Source organism: Lutra lutra, chromosome 18 (assembly GCF_902655055.1).
Source record: "Lutra lutra chromosome 18, mLutLut1.2, whole genome shotgun sequence".
Taxonomy (NCBI): Eukaryota; Metazoa; Chordata; class Mammalia; order Carnivora; family Mustelidae; genus Lutra; species Lutra lutra.
In genome coordinates, this window is record NC_062295.1 from 17,098,276 (window position 1) to 17,117,954 (window position 19,679).

The following is a 19,679-nucleotide window of genomic DNA, read 5'->3' on the forward strand; positions in this document are numbered from 1 at the left end:
TTACAGCCATCCGTGGAGGACAAAGACATGCGTCTCTCCTATCCATGACAGAAGAACATCCTCATGTGGATGGAGACCTAGAGCGCCTAACATAACAGAGTTGCGCTGTCCCTGTGGTTGACCCTAAAATCCTAGGCAAGACTGTAGAACTAGCGTATGAGGTCTTTCAGCTCAACGAGTTAAAAGAAGATCTCGAGGAAGAAATAAAAGAACAACAGAAGATCATTCACAACCAGCAGCAGGGGAAGAGAGCACTGCTTCGGTCCTTACAGGAGCAGAAGGAGAAAGTGGACCGTCTTCAACACTGGTAGGAGGAGATGAACACTGAACAGCTCCTTGCAGTGAAAGATGAGATGATTCGGAATCTGCAAGTCACACTAGAAGAGCTGAAAACCCACAAATTCCAAGAGAACCCTGTGATGATGAGGAAGCGTGAGTAAGCCAGCCTCTTCCCAGAGAGAACAGAAGTGAAGAGCGTGATCCGTCTAAAGCCAAAATTCAAAGATTAGTCCAAGGAATCAAAGAACAGGAACTGGAGATGAAGCTTCTCACTGAACAGAACATCCGACTGACCGAGCAGGTATGGGCTCTCCAAAGAGGAGATCAGGAAACTCACTCGGATTATCCAGCAAAAGGATGTGGAGATTCAGGGTCTTTCCAGTAGAATCTCTGCGTCTTCTCACAGCCACAACACGCCTGTGGAACAACTTCAGCGGCAATTGCAAGAGTGTGCTTTGAAAAGCGAACAGGTCTTGGCCGTCCTAAATGAGAAGACGAGGGAGCATAGCAATCTGAAAAGGGACTATCACGAAATGACCCATCGACTTGCTGCCAAAGAAGCAGACCTCCAGAGGATGGAAGAGGAAAATCAAAAACTGTCCACGAGAGTGGAAAGCAGAGGCCAGGCGGTGTTTAAAGAAATGATTCAGAATTTGCCTCACATTATTCGAGAACAAGACCTGGAAGTGGATGCGTTAAGTCAGAAATGCCAGACTTTATTGACGATCCTGCAAACACCCAGCACATGAGGTTCGAGGAGTTTGTATCGATCAGTTTCAGCAGCTTCTACAGGAACGGGACACGTTAACACAGCGAGTGAAGATCATGGAAGAGTGGAAAGAGCAGGTGCTGACCACGGTCCAAAATATGAAGCGAGAGTCACCCCAGCTTCAGAGAGATCTGCGACAGCTCCAGGCGTGGGCTTGCACCAACAGTGAGAAGGTTTTGAAACTCCAGACGACCTCTCTTGACCAGATTCAAACTTCCCAAGGACATGAAATAAACTTACAAGAGCTAGAAAAGGAACTGGCACAACTTCAGCTTCGCCATCGGGAAGATTTGCAAAGCCAAGGACCTCCTTTCAAGGAACCTTGATGTGGGTTTTCCTCCGGCCCTCCAGCGACTCCACAGAGGCAGCCGACTCTCTGAAGGCCGTGAAGTCTGACCTAGTGAGTGAGTCTTCTCAGATGCTCCAAGAGGAGATAGAAGAGCTCAGAAAATCAGTGCAAGGAAAAGATACAATGATTCGAACCCTCCAGGAGGATCAGCAGAGACGGATTGCTTCAGGGGCTGCCATGGTGGAAGGAGAAGGCAAACCACAGGAACACAGCGATTCCAGTTCCCACATGGAGCAGCAGAAGGAGAAACAGGCTGTTCTACAAAACTTCCTTCAGGCTCAGGAGCTCCAAATCCATGCGAAAAGTGAGGAGCTGTTTTCTTCACAGGAGAAGCTCAGTGGCCAGCTGAGTGAGAATGAGCTGCTGAGGCAGGCAGTCACCAGTCTGAAGGAGAGGATAGCAGATTTTGAAGTGGATGTGTGTCGGCTGAAAGAGGAAAATGCAAAGATCATGGAAAGATCTAGAGAAAGGGAAATGGAAAATCAGGCGTTGCAAGAAACAAATCGGCTGCTTTCAGTGATGCAGGGAGTGGAGGCATCCCAGCATGCCGCGATGAAAGAGAAGGCACTCCTGTTGAAGCAACTGTTGCAGGAGAAAGAACAGGGCGAGACCGGGGAATTGAACCGGCTCATCGACGCTGTTTAGTTAGTGCAGAAAAAGACAGTTGTGTGTCAACAGGACAGAGATGACGTCGCGTTGGCACTGAAACAGAAAGAAACGGAAACCTGTGCCCCCCAGAAGGAGGTTCACCAGTTACGTGAGAGAGAATTGTGCCTAACCCAGGAGCTGGAGAGAAGGCGGCACCTCGCTGCAGAAGCCAAAGATTCTCATCATCAGGAAGCTTTGGCCTCAGAAGACCAAGTGGCTCAGCTGAGAGAGGAAGTGACGGTCCTGCGGGGAAAACTCGTTTTGTCTTCCGCTGCCATGGAAAAGGCCAGCCGCGGAGCCAGTCTGCAGGTAGAGTTGCTGTGGGAGCAGTTGCACGTGGTCACCCAGCAAAAGGAGGAAACTGAGCTCCGGCTTGCCGCCTCCCAGGAAGAGGGAAGGCACTATGATCGACGACTAGTGAACCTCAAGCTGGAACTGGACGAATGGATGGAAAAGGCAGACGCCCTAGAAGGAAAACTGAAGTTGTTACAGGGATTATTGCATCAAACAAATGCCAACTTGGAGGTGTAGGAGGACCAACTCCAAGAGTTCAAGAAGCAGAATGAGGTGCAGCGGGAAATACTGGAGGACACACAGAAGAAACTCTTGACCTTAGTAAGTCAGTCCGAAGGAATGGTGGACAAAACCCTCCTAAGGAGACTCTTTGTGGGATCTTTGCAGGCAGCTGATGCGGAATGGCAGGAAGCATTGAGGCTGATGGCAAGCGCGCTGGGGATCCGAGAAGACCAGCTGTGGCAGCTGCATGGCCAAGAGCCTGTGGGTGTGCCAGCGGGGTGACTGAGGGGCCTGGATCCAAAAGCGCCCCATTATGCCTTGGAAAGGATCCACTCAGATTTCCTTAAGGATCTCATTCCATTAATTTTCCATTCTGCTATATCTTCAGCTTACCAAATATGGTAATTCCTTCCCTGACTTCCTGTTGTCAGTTCTCTGATTCACCCACTCCTGTCTCAGTCTGGTGCAGTAGACTGCCTACTGATCTTGCTGGTTCCACTCTTGGCCTCCCTTGAATGCATTCTGCACACTGCTGTCAGGGTGAACTGAGATAACAATGTGATGTTCCTTCCCTGCTGTAATTATTGGAGGGTTCCCCCACTGCCTGGAGTTTGAGCTTTAAGAGACTATCCAAGCCCTTGCCTTTGCAGCCTTCCTTCCTCTTCATCAGTCACATAAAGACTGCCGTTTAGCCCCAGGTGAATTCTTGCAAGCCCCAAATAGGTTATTATCCAAATAACTTCAAGTCCATGAGCCTCATCACTGTGCCTTGACAAAGGTACAAATGAGAAAGATTTCATTCTTCTCTTCTTCACCAATTGGTGAAGGGAGTGATTCCCACCCTAAAGTTATGGGATGTCCAGATGCTGCACAGCTGAGCTCCACAGTAATTTATTACCAACCTATACTCATGGCCCAGGGAAGGAGGACACACACACCATGCAGGACCACGGGAGACATTGCACTTGGGAACCGAATGAACAAGGGCTGTGGGTGCAGGCTATGTAATAACAGGAGAGCGAAGGTGATCCCTACTTCCTGCAGGAGGGACTGATTGGCTTGCTGGATCATTCCACAGGCTGTCAGGGAACTGGAGCTTACTTGGGGAGAAACTGTGCCTGGTCCCTGTGCTAAGGAGGGCTTATTAGCCAGAGGATCTGATCCATGGGAACAGAGGGCAAAGGGAACCGGAAATGGGGCTATTTGCAGCCCTCTGACATTACCCAATGCCAAGACAACACTTCCTATTGAATCTTTTTTTTTTATTTTTATTTTTTTCAGCATAACAGTATTCATTATTTTTGCACCACACCCAGTGCTCCATGCAATCCGTGCCCTCTACATTCCTATTGAATCTTAATCTCATCTTTCCATCACAGTGGACTCTGATGTTTGGACATCAATTTCAACCTGGGACTGAGACTTTTAAGGCATAGGACAGATGCTTCTCAAGGAATTGAAGTTGTAATGTGACCAGGAGGGAGACGTGGTCATCAAAATCAAAATGTAATAACTCCCATTGATGTTCATGCAGTTGATCCCATGGAAATCCCTGGGTGGCCAATGGGTAGGAGGAAGAGCTGATGTCCTCCAGAACCCTGGAATCTGGCAACACACTGTGGACAGAAGCCGCCACCTCCACCTGCAGGTAGGATATGCAGACTTTGGCTTCAGCCTGTAGCCAGTAGGCCTTGGTGACTCTATGAAGCTGGTGGGGGTGCCATGACCCAGAGAATAATAGACAGCTGGACAGGAAGGCTCAGAGTCTGTGAGAGACTCTGTTTCCAAAAGACCCCAGAGCTTGGCCAGCAATTGCTGCTTTCATGGTCTCTAACCAGGGCCAAGGAGGGCTGTTTCTTGCATTGGGAGCCCATGGACAATTGACAGATAGCATGGGTGGTCCAGGGACTCCAGGAAGCAGGAGAGGAGGCTGCTAAAGCCTTTTCACCTGGGCACTAACAGGTGATTTTTTTTTAAGCTTTTATTTATGTAGTTAAGAGAGAGCTCTGGCTGTTTGAGGGGGTGAAAGGGAGAGGGAGAAACAGGCTCCCCACCGAGCAGGGAACCCACTGCCAGGCTTGATCTCAGGATCCTGAGATCAGGACCTGAGACAAAGGCAGACGCTTCACCAACTGAGCCACACAGTCACCCCCAACAGTTAATTTTTGCTTGCACAGATCCTAGAGCCTTTTGTTGAGGGGAGACCCACCAAAGTGGACTCATTGAGAAGTAACAGCTAAAGAAGCAATATGTCACCTCCAGAACCCAAATGTACTGAACGATGTTGGGCTTCCATGTCCCTTTTTCCTAAAAAAAAATTTTGATTTAGGGATGCCTGGGTGGCTCAGTTGGTTGGGTGTCTGACTTTGGCTCTGGTCATGATCCCAGAGTCCTAGGATCAAGTTCCGCTTCAGGCTCCTTGCTTGGCGGGGAGTCTGCTTCTCGCTCTGCCTGTTCTGCCTGCAGCTCTCTGTGCTCCTGCTCTCTCTGACACATAAATAATTAAAAAATCTTTTTAAAAATTTTTATTTAGTTACTTGAGAGAAAGAATACACAAGGGGTTGGTAAGGGCAGAGGGAGAGGGAGAGGGAGAGGGAGAGGGAGAAGGAGACTTACTGCTGAACAGGGTGCCCAATGCAGGGCTTTTTTCCAGGACCCTGAAATCAGGACTTGAGCCGAAGGCAGACACTTAATGATCATAGCCACCCAGGGCCTTGGAGTTGTAGGTCCTTAATAAGTGTGTCAAACAAATGTCCTCACAGTAGGATGTCATAAATATGATGTCACACCTGGAGAAAGATGGGTGCAGTAAGATCTTCCCCCAAAGAATGATTGCCTGTGATAGCAGAGCGGTTTGGGTGCCCTGTGCATAACAAGGTAAATCGTGTCTCCTTCTAGGTCAAGACACATGTGACTGAGAGGATGTTGAAAGAGGAATCTATAATAATAAAATATTCACCATCGTTAAATCTGGTGGGATCCCGGGTGTTTTTTTTTTTTAAGATTTTATTTATTTTAAAGAGAAATATAGACAGCAAGAACTAGTGGGGGCAGGGATGGAGGGAGAGAGAATTCCAAGGGGATTCACTGTGAGAACAGAACTGAACATGGGGCTCAAGCCTGTGACCCTGAGATTATGACCTGAGCCAAAAGCTTAACCCACTGAGCCCCCCCAGGTGTCTCAGATGTTTTAAGGGGACCGGAGTTTATTTTAATCAGGTATGGTAAGACAGGCAGATGTACAAATAACTCTCACAATGGAAGAAGCTGTTTAGACTCACAGATCCCAAGAAAGGAGGTCCTGATTGCCATGGAGGGCTGCCCAGGGAAGCACCAGGGTCAGTCAGGAGAAAGAGGGAGTGAAGAGACAATGTGGGCAAGACCCTTTATTGTGGTTTCCATGGGAAGGGGCAGGTGAATCTGGGTAAGCAAGTTTAAGACTGCCTTGTTTGTGTCATTTCAGTAGGTTCTGGGACACAGTGGTGTTGGGAGTAGTCTGTCCCTGCCCCTGGGATGATCAGGGCAAGGGATAGTGGCCCAGAGTATAAGAGTGTCTTAGAGGAGGTGGTTGGGGGTAAAGTCTCTGAATTGGCTGGTTTACCTGTGAAAGGTTTGCTGTCAGACAAGCTGTTGTTCATCTCTGGAAATCAGTCAGACCTGCCAGAGACAGTCCCCCCAATGTCAGCAAGGCCTGAGATGTCAAACCACTAAATACAGAAGCTGCAAAATATGGTCACTCTACCAGGTATAACCATAATTTGAGCCCTTGTATTAAAGCTAAGAAGGTTAGCCAACTAGTGCTGCTTAGCAGACATTAAAGTTAATTCAGAACCTATGTTGTAGAGGCACAAAAGCCAGTCGGCCTCCTTTTATCCTTTGCCATATAAATTATTTTAATAAATTTTGGATTTCCGTTGGGCCAAATTGTGAACCTATGTTGAATTAATTTGGGTTGGGGTAGGGTTTTTCCTCCTGTATCCAGTTTTCTTTCTTTCATTCCACCTTTTTTTTTTTTTTCCTGACTTGTTTCTTCCTGGATATACTTTGGGGGGGAGGAGTGTCTTTTTACCCTGCTCATCTTTCTCTGCTTTATCATCATCATCATCATCATCATTATCATTTTTGTGCTAGGATGATCATTTTGTCCATGGCTGAGTTGGGAGCCTCAAGCGTCTGGATCACCAGTTGAGTCCTATGACAAGCTGGGGAGCAACACCATTAAGAGAAAGCCAAGTGTGCTGGTGAGGGGTTTGGCACTGGGAGAGAAGTAGAACACCAAACGCCCCTCCTCCACTTTTCTGTTTTTCATCAGCTCGTGGGCCCTGGGCTGCCATGGATGTGCACCTCAAAACCCTGAGTGCTCAGGAAGACACATGGTAACAGAGAGAGGAGCAGCAGCTTGGGAGACAGGCAAGGCCACTCCCATTGCCTGAAACACAGTGACTCAGGAGGCAGCCAGGGAGCCATTCTTACATTTCCCTGGGGTCAGGGCCTCCCTCCTTTCCACCCATAACACAGAGAGTCACCCCCAGGACTGTGTTTGGGGTGCGCTTTCCCCTTTAGGATCTGCAAGTCAGCCCTGAGCACTGGCCCAACATCCAGTCCCTGGAACTCAGGCACACCAGTCAGCATGTCCTGCGGTTGCCGACCTCGGGGGAGCCCTGGAGACCAGTACAGGGCACATGCAGGTCACATAGGTGACACCTCCCTCCTAGATACAGTCAATTCTCATTCATTCTCACCTTGTTGTCAAGGATGGGACATTAGTTTGGATATGGATGGCGACCTCCATGTGAGATAACAGAACACGAGCCAACACACGAGCTGGCCAGGGATTGCCTGGTCCCTCCCAGATCGTGATTGTCACCTCTGAAGCTAGTTAGTTAGTGAAGGAGCAGGTCAAGCTGACCCTGTGTCCTCATTTAACGTGGGGACACCCTGTTTGTGATGCCACTTGTTTTAATCACCTTCTCCTGAGGTCCCTGATGAGAGAGAGATTCTTTTTTTTTTTTTTTAAAGATTTTATTTATTTATTTGACAGAGAGAGATCACAAGCAGGCAGAGAGAGAGGAGGAAGCAGGCTCCCCGCTGAGCAGAGAGCCCGATGCGGGGCTCGATCCCAGGACCCTGAGATCATGACCTGAGCCGAAGGCAGCGACTTAACCCACTGAGCCACCCAGGCGCCCCGAGAGAGAGATTCTTGCTCCAGACTTGGGATCCCCTGACATCCGACACATGTGATTAACAACAGTTTACTAGTCGCATATACTCACACTTCAGGGGAGGAGGATACCACACACCGTGCAGGACTGCACAGAGATTGGATTGCGCTTGGGAACAGAGAAAACCAGCAGGGCCTTGGAAGGCAAGACTTGGTTGAAACAAGAGGGTGTGGCAAGTCCTGGTTCCCATGGGAGGGTGTGAGTGGCTACCTTGAAAAATTCAGTGAGCTTCTAGGGAACTGAACGCTGCTCCCCAAAAACCAATAGGCTCTATATCTAGTTCCTGTGATGAGAAGGGTGTTTGCTTAAGAGACAACTTAAGAGACAACTCCCCTGTGAGGGAAGAGTGAGAGGAGAACATGCATGATGCCATTTGAGTCCCTCCTTGATCTTCCAGGTGTCAAGACAGCCCTTAATATGGAATCTTAATTTCAGGCCTTATGCCCAAAGAGGGTATGACAAAGTAATTCTTCTTAGAACTAATAATGGAATTTTGCAGTGAAACAGTATACAGTGTAAACCCATAAAGGTACGTTGTGTTGCTATACGTAGCAATGAACAGGTGGGCTCCACAATCAAATACACATTCACAATTACTCGTACAAAGAAACTACTTTGGGATAAATCTAACAGTGCATGTCCAGGAGTCGCATGCTGAAATCTATTTAGCACTGATAAAGGAAATCAAAGATATAAATAAATGGAGAGATACGCCATGTTTGTGAATTGGAAGACTATGTATAATAATGATCTTCATTCTCCCCAGATTGACAGAGATTTTTTTTTTTTTTTGTAAAGGCAGAAATATTTTAAAATGTATGTGGAAAGACAGAAGAGGGCACCTGGGTGGCTCAGTGGGTTAAGCCTCTGTCTTCAGCTCAAGTCATGATCTCAGGGTCCTGGGATGGAGCCCCACATTGGGCTCTCTGCTCAGCAGGGAGCCTGCTTCCTCCTCTCTCTCTGCCTGCCTCTCTGCCTACTTGTGACCTCTGTCTGTCAAATAAATAAATAAAAATCTTAAAAAAAAAGAGAGAAGAATTAGAGTACCTTCAGAAACAGTTTTGAAAAGGAGTAATTAAGTGGGAACATTCATTCTATCCAGTTTCAAAACTTATTAGATAGTTATAATACAGAAGACTGTGGTATTTGTAGGACAGAAACATAAATCAATAGAACAGAACAAAGAACCCAGAAATAGTTTCCATAAATATACCCAACTGAGTTTTTATAAAGGGTGCAAAAATAATTCTATGGGGGATAGCAGGCTTTCCACCTGACTATAGCCATTTAAAGCTTGTGATGAAATCACAGGCCCCAGACTCAGAAAACCGCAGCAGCAGAGAAGGAAGATGTTGGTTTGACTGAGGTCCTACCAGATGGTAATAGGAAAGGAGGAGTAGTTTGTGCCCAGCTCACGATGCAATCTCCAAGTGCTGGATGACAGTTTCTTTCATTTTTCTGAGTCAAGGTACTTCTGATCCATCATTTCCACAGGATCTGGGGATTTTCCCATTAGCTCCCACACTGCAAACTGAGGTCACCCCTAACTGAGCATCCAGTGCTCCAGACTCCATTAGCCTTCCCATTAGCATCATTGTCAGCCTATATGAGGTGATCATTAGATAAATAAAGATGTTTTCTAAGAAGTCCAGTACAAAATATATGTAAGGACCATCTTAAATATGCATAATAATGAAACACAGGTGAACCACCAGAACTTGAGAAATGATTGAAGTGCGTCGTAATCCTTCCCCCCCAGGATTCTATCCATCCCCTCCCTACAGGTCACAAATGTGGTGATTCTTGTTCCCCCCCCATTCCTTTCTTCTTCTGTATAGTATTTTATCATATATGCGCACTTCTCTGAACATTCGTTTTCCTTGGTTTGAACTTTATAAAAATGTTCTGTTCCCTTCCTTCACTCAATAGTATGTTCCTTAACTTCAGCCATTGATGCTTGTAACTGGCAGTTGTAGTTCGCGTTCACGTTCACACGATTTTGCATTGTACCACTTTTCCACACATTCCTTGTCTGCATTTGAAAAGGTTATGTGCGCAAAGCCCTTACTTAGCAGAACTCCTGGCCCACAGTCAGCGCTCCATGAACATTTGCTCAGTGGTTGAGACTGAACCCCAACGAACTTGTTTCCTCTGGCTGGATTCTCTGTGCTTCGCCCCAAAGCTGAGGATCTTGTAGTTCCTTCCCCCTATGAATGACAGAAAATGATCTGAACAGCAAGAAAAAAACCTAGCGCACTTCCCACGCACCCGTGACTACAACTCCCAGAAAGCATTACGGTGCTCCATAGTGTCCCTTTCTGTTTGCTCCACAGCCCGCTCACCCCCTCCACCAGAGCTTCCGGGTTGTGTGGGCTGGGCCACAGTTTTTCTATTCAATGAGTCCTTCCGCCAGGGGAGGAGAAATTATCCAATGAGCGTCTTGGCAGAGGCACCAATGAGCGGAAGTGTTGTTAGGCAAGCTGACATGGGACCGGGGGTCGCTGAGCCAATTTGGCTGAGTGCCGTGGAACCAGCTCTTCTCAGCTGCGTCTCAGAGGCTGGCGGTTCCCCTCGGCTTCTGTGGAACCCCGGGTCCATGTCCCCGGTGGACACAGCATCCCGGAACCTGCATGCCCATGGCCACTAGCTTGAGGACGCCCGCTTTCACCTCATGTTCTTCCGCCTCGACAGACACAGACGACGAGGGAGTGCGCGGCATTTGTGAAGATGCTTCTATGTGCAAGAGGTGCCTTCGGGGTGCGGGGTCAGGGGCCAGTGTCCCCACGGGGTTGGGGCCTCGGTGGGAGGCGGGCCTGTGTCTCAGGAACAGGCTCGCTTGCCAAAAGGTAGCTGTCACCTCGTGCGTTCCTCATTTCCAACCTGTGAAGAGCCCAGAGCGGGGCTTCACTAATGGAGCGGCTAATTATCTCACCTGTGCTGTGCGCGGGGCCTGGGGATAGCGGGACTGGGGATGCAGGCGGGACTGGGGATGCGGGCCAAACCAGGCAGACGGGGTGTCGGCCTTCTTGGGGCTAAGGTCTTGGTGGAAGACCGGCGTGAAGCGACTAAGTGTCGTGTTGATGGGGAAGAAGTTCGGGTTCTCCCTCTTGAGTAGATTACATTCCACTGGGGGTTGTCAGGAGCCCCATCGTGCACCTGAGACCAGGCCAAACAAGGCCCGGGGTTCGGAGGGAGTGCCGGCCTGGGACCGCGTGATATCGGTGGACAGAACCAGTACTTTCCAGAGCCCTTGCGTGGAGGCCACCGGAGTCTACATTCTCATGGGTGTAGTGGGGGCAGCGTTGTGAGCACGGATGTGTGTCCCATATTGGCAAGCACGAGGCTGGAGTGTAGTTCGTTCAACAGAAATTGTTGAGAGTGTACTTTGTAGTGGACCTTTCATTCTCTGTGTAACATGGGCGATGGGATGGGTCCTGCTTCACAGAGAAGATGGAAACCCTTCAGACTGGAACTCCATGAATGTCCCTCCGAGAAAGGGAACAGTTCATCCCCCCTCCCCGTGATGGGTCAGTGTCCTCCCCAGAGGCCACTGGGAGCCCACCTGTCCTTAAACATAGTGGGTTCATTACACATCATGCAAGCTGTGAGGCTGATCAGTAAGATAGTTCTGGGATTAGCTAGCTCTATCAGTCTTTTCTAGAAGGAGGTGTGAGTAGTGTGAACAGTGTCATTCAGAAGGAAGGCACTCACTAGTATGAGCCAGGAAAGAAGATGATTGGTATTTTGTGGTGGGCATGACAACCTGGTTTTGTGTGTTTGGACAAGAGAGGAAGTGGGCCTATTTTGTCTCCCTTCCTCACTGTGGCCAGGTCACCTTGTGCTGCTGTTCTGCGAGGTCATTTGTGTCCAAAAGGGGAACCACATGCCTCTCTGTGCGCTACCAGCCATGCAGCCTTGCTCATGGTGCCAGGCCACCTCCTCGATGTCAGCACTGCTCTTCCTTCTTGCCCAGTGGAGGAGGGAAGTCTTCAAAAGACAAACAGGTGTTTTCCAGACAGTAGTAGAACTAGCCTGGACACTGAAGCCCAGGGCTGTGTCAGCGGCACCTGACGTTGTGTCGGGGAGCGGGTAGCAAGAGAGCATTCTGGAGAGGCTGTCAGAGAGTGAAATGTGGGAGGACCGAGGGGTTTCAAGTGGGGTAGGTGATGTGCTCTGGGTTTTCGACCATCCCCAGGAGCTGCGTGGGAACTGCACTGGTGACAAAGGGCAAGTCTGTTCCCTTTTCCTTCCGTGTGGCCACACCCCTGGCTCAGGTCCCTTCTCCTGCCTGCTCTGTTGCAACACATCCTTCTCGTCCTACCTGCTTCTCGTCCAGCTCCTTCTCCCAACCACATGCTCCTGCTCTGGCCAGGGTGATCTTTTTTGGAATCCCACATCTTCTGTTACTGGAAACCTTTTGATTCGTCATCGGGAACAAGGTGAGACTCTGCATTGCATGGCGTGACTCACTTTGCTTTTTGTGATCCTCTCACAGTACCATGGGTCTTCCGCTACTGACTGGAAATCTGCTTTTTGATGTCTCAGAATTATTGCAGATCCATTCTTTCTAAAACTGTGCTCAAGATCTGCTTCCTGTATTTTCCCTCTTGCCACCCAATCCCCCAACTCTGAATGGGGCTACTGTGTCCTTCCTCTCCCATGTGCAAAAGGGAGAAGTAATCTTAGAACTCTGCTTTTACTTTCTTTCCCCCTTATTCGATCATTCACCCAGACCTGTGATTTTATCTGCTAAATATTTCTGGAATCTACCTCCTTTTCTCCATCTTTGCTTCTGCCATTTTTGTCCCAGTTAAGATCATTTGTGCTCAGAGCCATGGCCCTAGTGTGCTTAGTGAGCTTCCAGACTCTTCTATCTCCCCCAGGTCCCTATCTCCCTGGATGCCAGAGCTTTCAGGAAGGCCCATTCAATCATGTCACTGCCTAGTTTCCTGACTTCTTTTTGCCATTGGAGATGGATGCAATCTTTCCTTCTGTGTCCGCACGGCTGCTCTGTCCCTCTTCTTCCATCTTGTTTCCCACTCGCCTTCTCTGCCTTACAATATCTGGTCAGTCCTTCTAATGTGCCCTGTGCCTGCTGGCCTTGGGGCATTTCGGCCGCTCCCTCTGCCCAAGATGCTTTCTCCCCCACCCTCCTCACCTCATGAGCTCTCATCTCCCCTCAGATGAATGCAGTCACTCCACATTCTTTATTGAATACCGGCTCAGTTGCCCGAGGCTTGGTTCTCTTGTGGTTCCAGACATGACCCAAACAGACCAGGGTGGAGCAGTTAGCGAACCTTTCTTCCAGGGAGAAAAGCAGCCAGGAGACAGAGAGGCAAGGAATCAGGTGTGTCAGCTGGATGCTGTAGGAGGGTTGGAAGGGGCTGTCATCTGAGCTGGGATGGCCAGTGAAGGCCCCCTGAGGACAAAGATGGGGAGAGCCTTGCAGGAGGTGAGGGAGTGAGCCCTGTGCATGTCTGTGGGCACAGTGTCCCTGGCAGGGGGAAGGGGGAGTAGGAAGGCCTCCATGGAGAAAGCTGGGCTGACTTGTTCCAGGAATGACAAGGCCAGAGTGAGGGAGAAGGGGGTGTTAGAGACCTGGGGTGGGAGCCACTGACAGGGGGGATTTTGAAGTGAAGAATGAGGTGACCTGACTTGGGTTTTATTGGGATCACTTCAGCTTCTCTGTTGAGAACAGTGGGGGTGGAAGAAGGAAGATTACTTAGGAGGCTCCTGGAATATTCCAGGAGAAGAGATGCTGTTGGATTAGATCAGGGTGGTAGGGGTGGAAGTGCTGCTGATCGACCCGAGTCTGGGTACATGTTGAAGGAAGAGCTGATGGGATGTGCTGACAGATTGGATGTGGGTGAGGCCCATGAGTCAAGAAGGTGCCCAGCCTTCTGGCTCTTCCAGCTCATGTTGGATGCGGCTCCTTCCGGAGGCCCCTGACACCTGCAGACACGGTCCAGCTCACTATCTCTTCTCTGTGCATGTGGCAGTCAGTCCCATTGCAACGCAGACATCTTGTTTAATGATTGTCTACCCCTGGGAATAATGGTGCCTGGAGGGACCATGTGTGTCTCAGTGCCTCATGCCCTGTAGAGCCCAGTAAGTACTTCTCAGCCACCAGAGTGACGAGGAACTGAATGTAGATGCTCAAGGTTCTATTCCCTGATGAGGTCTCTAAATTGCCATGTTCTGTTTCACTGGTTTTTAGTGGTCTGTGTGTTTTAGAAAGCAGGCTAGGGGCTGTAAGACTGAATTCCATTTTGAGAATTCCAAAAGTTAATCTGATGTCAGCCACATTGAAAATCACCCCCTTTGATGTGCAAGTGGGTCACAGGATCACCTTTTGGGAGAGGCAGCATTTTCCGGACAGCCTAGGCCTTTGCATCACAGTGTTGGCATCTACACAGCTCAGCCCAGAAAGCAGGGTTGAGATTTTGATCTGAGATGTTCTGAAGGTGGGGGCAGCTGTTTTCCCTCTCCAGAGAAGACATGTCACTTTAGAATGAGAATATTCTCAGGTTCCTGGGTGGTTTAGTGGGTTAAGCCTCTGTCTTCTGCTCAGGTCATGATCCCCGGGTCCTGCTGCTCAGCAGGGAGCCTGCTTCCCCCTCTCTCTCTGCCTGCCTCTCTGCCTACTTGTGATCTCTCTCTCTCTCTCTGTCAAATAAATAAAAATAAAATAAAATAAAAAAAAATGAGAATGTTCTCATTCTTTGGAGGATAAATTATTTGCCAAACTTGCCCACGAAGAAAGTCAAATAAATCATGGCTTTTCTGGATTTTCGTGCCCCTCCCCCCATTTTTTTCTCAAATGGAACAAATTAAATTTTAGAAAATACCTGTGAAAATCAGTGGTCTCAGATCTATAGTACTAATTATTTTTCTTATATGGTTAATTTTTTTTAAGATTATATTTTTAAGGAATCTCTGTACCTAACTTAGGCTGGCTCTCCTAAGCCTCAGATCAAGAATCACATGCTCCAACTGAGCAAGGAAGGTGCCCCTTCAGGATTAACTTTTTAAACAACAAAAGTGGGTACATTTCCCCCACTCTGTAACCTAATTTGAATAATCTCGGCATACAATTTTTTGCCTCATTTATTTTTTATTGTCTCAGTGGTATTCCTCAATGTGATTGTACTTTATGTGACAATATTTATGTTTGTCATTTTGGTGGCTGTGTATTTGTTATTAAGATAGGGCTGTGATGAACATTTTTGCATGTGTGTTTGAGTTTTCCAGTGAGATGGATTTCAGGGGGGAATCTTCTACGAAAGAGAGTCCTCAAAAGAAACCCCATTTCGATTTGTACAGAGGGCATTTTAAAGAGAGAATGAAGAAGTAAGGCCAGGGATGAGTAAAGTCAGGGGAGGAACAGATGACAAAAAGTAGAATAGGTATTGATCCATATGAAACTGCCTATATTTGCTCACTGGGAGACAAGGGCTTGACTTTTCAGTGTTGATTGAACAAACAGATGCCTTGAGTTTTTCCTCAGGCAGGCACTAAGGGGGACTGGTGTCACAGTGTTGGGACCTGGTGCTGTTAGAAACTATGTTAATCTTTGTTCAAGTTTGTATATGATAAGCCAGGTTTGAGAAGAGGACTCAGAGCAGTCTGGCTAGAGTTTGGTCAAGGAAAGAGTCTTTGTCAGTGTAGTCTCCTCCTTTCTATGTAGTGTGTTTAAACCTTGATTTGTTCATCTGTTCATCTGATGATTAGACATTTCGTTGTATCCAAGTTTTTGGTCATTGTGAATAGGCTACAATAAACTTTCTTACAGAAGTCTTAAATTTCTCTTGAAATTGTTAGTGGGATTGCCTAGTCACAGGGTGGGGATATATTGAAGTACTAGCCTAGTTTCCAAAGTGATTGATCAGTTTACACTTCCCACCAGCAATATAGTGACACTCCAGTTGCTCAGCATCCTCGTTAACATTCTGTGTTGTCTGTGAGGGTGAAATAGCATCTCATTATGGTTTCACATTGCATTTCCCTGGTGACGAATGATCTGAGTTAGGCACCTTTTCGTGTGTGTAGTGGGCATTCCTACATCTTTTGGGGACTGTCAGTTCGTCTTTTGCCCATTGTTGTCAGTGTTGTTTTTGGTTTTGACTTGTTGGAGTTTATTATGTATTCTGGATAGGAATTCTTTGTCAGACAGATGCATGATAAATGTACATGGATAGAGGAATGAAAATTTTAAAATATTTTACAGTAGCATCTAAGACATAAACTGGTTGGGGTGACTGGGTGGCTCAGTTGATGACTCATCTGACTTTTGATCTCAGCTCAGGTCTTGAACTCAGGATTGTGAGTTCATGCCCTGCTTTGGGCTCTATACTGGGCTCCATGCTGGGCATGGAGCCTACTTACAAAACAAAAACAATAGGAAAGCAAACAGGCTAGGAATAAGTATCATGATAAACATGAAATACCTTTACACAGAACACAAAAAAACATTGTTGAGAGGAGTTCAAGAAGACTGAAATAAAGGGGGGGGTATGTTTTATTTATGCATTAGAAGATACAACATTGTTGAAATTTCTGTTTTCCACGATATGATTCATGCACACAATGCAATCCCAGGCAAAATCCTAGCCTTCTTTTTACTCTATTTTAGAAAAAATGACTTAAGTTGATTCCAAAATGTATATGGAAATACCAAGGGCCTAGTTAGCCAAAAAGTCTTTAAAATAATACAGTTGAAGAAACTACACTGCTTATTCCTGCTCAATTTTAAGACTAATCTTAAAACCACAGTAATCAAAGTCTTTGGGATAAAGATAGATCAATGAAACAGAACAGAGAGTACAAAATAGACCAATTGCAACAAGTACTGTCGATTGATTTTGGCCCAGAGTGTCAAGTCAGTTCAATGGGGGAAAGGGAAGTCATTTAAAAATTTTTTAGATTTATTTATTTATTTGAGATAGAGTGAGAGATCATGACCAGGGAGGAGGGGGAGATGGAGAAGCAGACTCCCCACTGAGCAGGGTGCCAGATGTGGGGCTTAATCTCAGGACCCAGAGATGCTCCCAATGGATTGAACCACCCATGTGCCCCAGGGGAATCTTTATAGTGAATAATTCTGGGTCAACTGGATATTGAAGGGGAAGCAAAATGGACCTCGTCACCTACCTCTTTCTACATAGAGACATAAATTTGGGAAGGATCATAAACCTAAATATAAAAGATTTAACTAACTCGTGTCACTCATTTTACCCTTTCATTCTGTTCAAATAAGTCTCAAAGTAATTTTTCATCAGCACAAAATTAAAATTAAATTAAAATTCTAAACAATAGGAAAAACACGGACTAACTGGAAGTGTTTCTTCTTTCTTTTTTTTTAGTCTCATAATTGATGGTGTCTTAGAATGAAATATGGCATATGGGTAAGTGTAGGAAAGTTTTAAAACATAGAGAAATTAAAACACACACACAAACACACACCCCAGAAATCTCTGACGTTTCTCATATTTCTCTGTTTTTCTTTAGCCTCCCTGCCTGCCTTTTGCTACTGGAATATTCCAAGGTGCTTTCTGCCCAGAGCATTTCTATCTGCTATTCATCCTTCTTAGAGTAAGAATAGGTTTGTACCAGGGAAGAGCACCGGAGTACCTTTTGCACAGCTTTCTTCAATTCAATGGGACTCCACACAGCCTTCCCCTTTTCAGAGAGACCCTCCCTTTGATCTCGTCTGATGAAGGTCCTTCCATCTGCCATACTGTTGCCGTTCATCTGGCATAAGCTCTTACTTCTCTTTGTCTCTTCCCGGGTTCCCCACTGTATCCCCAATGCCTGGTACTTTGCAGACACTCAACGAGTATTGTTTGTCTGGATCAATAGTGTTAGCTGAGGGCGAATACAGAAGCTGATCCATGTCATCCAGGAGAGGGCAGTAGGAAGTCCAGGGAGGGGCTCCTAGAGGAAGGCAGCTTGGTCAGCTTTTCAGCAGGTAGAGCTGCTCAGCGGTAGAGCGAGTGCTTTCTTTGTAGGGCTCAGGCGGTGGCTTGGTGTTGTTGACAGGTTCTTGCTCTGGATGTCAGGCTTGACCAGGTCATTTGGAAGGTTGCTTCCAACCTGACAGCCATGCTTGAGGACTAGTCTCCTTTCTGGTCTGTTGTTCTTTCTCAACTGCAGATCTGGCTTTTTACCACTAGAGGGCACTACATGATGCCTTTGAGGACAGGGCTCCTCAAACCCCTGACAGTGAGAACACAGTTTTCTTTTAATTATTGAAGTATCATTGATCTACACAATATTATGTCAGTTTCAGGTGTGCAACATAGTGATTTGCCACATCTGTATATTTCTCAGTGCTCACCACCATTAAGTATAACCACCGTCTATCACAGTACTTTTTTTTTTTTTTTAAGATTTTATTTATTTATTTGACAGAGAGAAATCACAAGTAGGCAGAGAGGCAGGCAGAGAGAGAGGAGGAAGCAGGCTCCCCACCGAGCAGAAAGCCCGATGTGGGGCTCGAATCCAGGACCTGGGATCATGACCTGAGCCGAAGGCAGCGGCTTAACCTACTGAGCCACCCAGGCGCCCCTATCACAGTACATTATTATTATCTTGACATACTTTTCATCATTGTGAGTTATTTATATAAGTGGAAGTATGTAGCTCTTAATCCTCTTCACCAATTTCTCCCCCTGCCTTTCCTTCTAGCAACCATCAGTTTGCTTTCTGTGTTGAAGAGTCTACTTGGTTTCGTTTGTTGAAGAACTGAGTTTTCATGGCACTTATACCCCGAACATGCAGTTCAACGACAGCTTCACAAAACAATCGTTAACTCTTACAGTTGTGATGCATACTGATATTTTCTGTTTTATTGTTGTCTGTATTTTCTAAGCCAGGGTTTCGCAGACTATTACATTGATTTTATACATGGGTGGGTCACAATTCATTGTTTGAAAAGCACAGTTTTAGACAACAGAGCCTGTTCACCCTTGTAAAACTTTGTGGGTCAGATTTCCTTGACAGTCTGGTTGGTAGGTAATTGTGTCCCTTAGTGTGTACTCAACTATGTGTTGAGTTGCTGCCTTGAGTAGCTGAAGGTATTTGCTTCCTTATGGGGTGCCTACTGCTGTGGGACAGGCAGGGAGAGAGAAGGCCAAAAAAGGACAGAGAAAAGGTCTGCTTCCTGGCATATCAGAAGAAACAGGCTCAGTCATTCCACTCTTCAGACTCAGAGCTACCACACATGTCTGACTGTGTGCAGAATGTGGCCATGGACAAGTGAGGTGGGGGTACAGGGAGGAAATGTTTAGGGCTGATGAGGATGTAACTTCTGCTAGGAAACCCCACAATACCCTTCCAGAATGTTACCCCATGGAAAGAAAGGTAAAGGAGAGTCTAAAATTCCTGAAGATAATGAGAATTATTGAAAGCAAACAAAGGACAGCCTAAACACTTATATCTTGTGTAGGACTGTATTATAAGGAGCTTTCCCTTGGGGCATCTGGGTGGCTCAGTCGAGTGAGCGGCCAACTCTCGATTTTAGTTCAGGTCACAATCTCAGGGTCGTGGGATCAAGTCATGTGTTGGGTTCAGTGGTTGGTGGGAAGTCTGCTTCTGAATTCACTGTCTCCTTTTGCCTCTGCCCTCCTCGACCATTCTCCCTCACTTTCTCTCAAATAAATAAATATATCTTTTTTTTTTTTAAGGGGTTTTGCCATGCATCAGATACTTGACCCTCAGAAGAATTGTGAATAAGGGGTTACTGTGGAGGGAAAGCTATCCAGAGGCACACCTGGAGCCTCTAAAGAACATACATCTTCTTTCTGGGCTTTGGCAAAGGAACAAAATGGCTGTGGCACGTAACACTTACACTTTTGATTCTGGGATCCCTAAGCCCATCTGACACTCTATTCGTCAG

The 19,679-nt window shown here is 46.9% G+C and overlaps 2 protein-coding genes across 5 annotated transcripts in view; both read left to right on the top strand.

Moving 5' to 3' along the window:
• Positions 1–590: 590 nt before the first annotated feature.
• Positions 591–19,673, top strand: LOC125090546 (thyroid receptor-interacting protein 11-like). Of its 4 annotated transcripts, none has more exons than XM_047713321.1 (2): positions 591–4,209; positions 19,468–19,673. In XM_047713321.1, the coding sequence occupies exon 1, from the start codon at positions 1,374–1,376 to the stop codon at positions 2,040–2,042; it is 669 nt and encodes a 222-aa protein (XP_047569277.1). In that variant the 5' UTR covers positions 591–1,373; the 3' UTR covers positions 2,043–4,209; positions 19,468–19,673. The 4 variants fall into 4 exon arrangements, with proteins under 4 accessions (XP_047569277.1, XP_047569276.1, XP_047569278.1 ...); XM_047713320.1 differs by lacking the exon at positions 19,468–19,673 and adding an exon at positions 15,070–15,081; XM_047713322.1 differs by lacking the exon at positions 19,468–19,673 and adding an exon at positions 5,460–5,502.
• LOC125090543 (uncharacterized) overlaps positions 10,197–19,679 on the top strand; it is a 75,979-nt gene continuing 66,496 nt past the window's right edge. Inside the window, exon 1 of the mRNA XM_047713315.1 lies at positions 10,197–10,629. Within this exon, the coding sequence (XP_047569271.1) occupies positions 10,414–10,629 (216 nt within the window). The 5' untranslated portion in view covers positions 10,197–10,413. The remainder of the gene's footprint in view (positions 10,630–19,679) is intronic.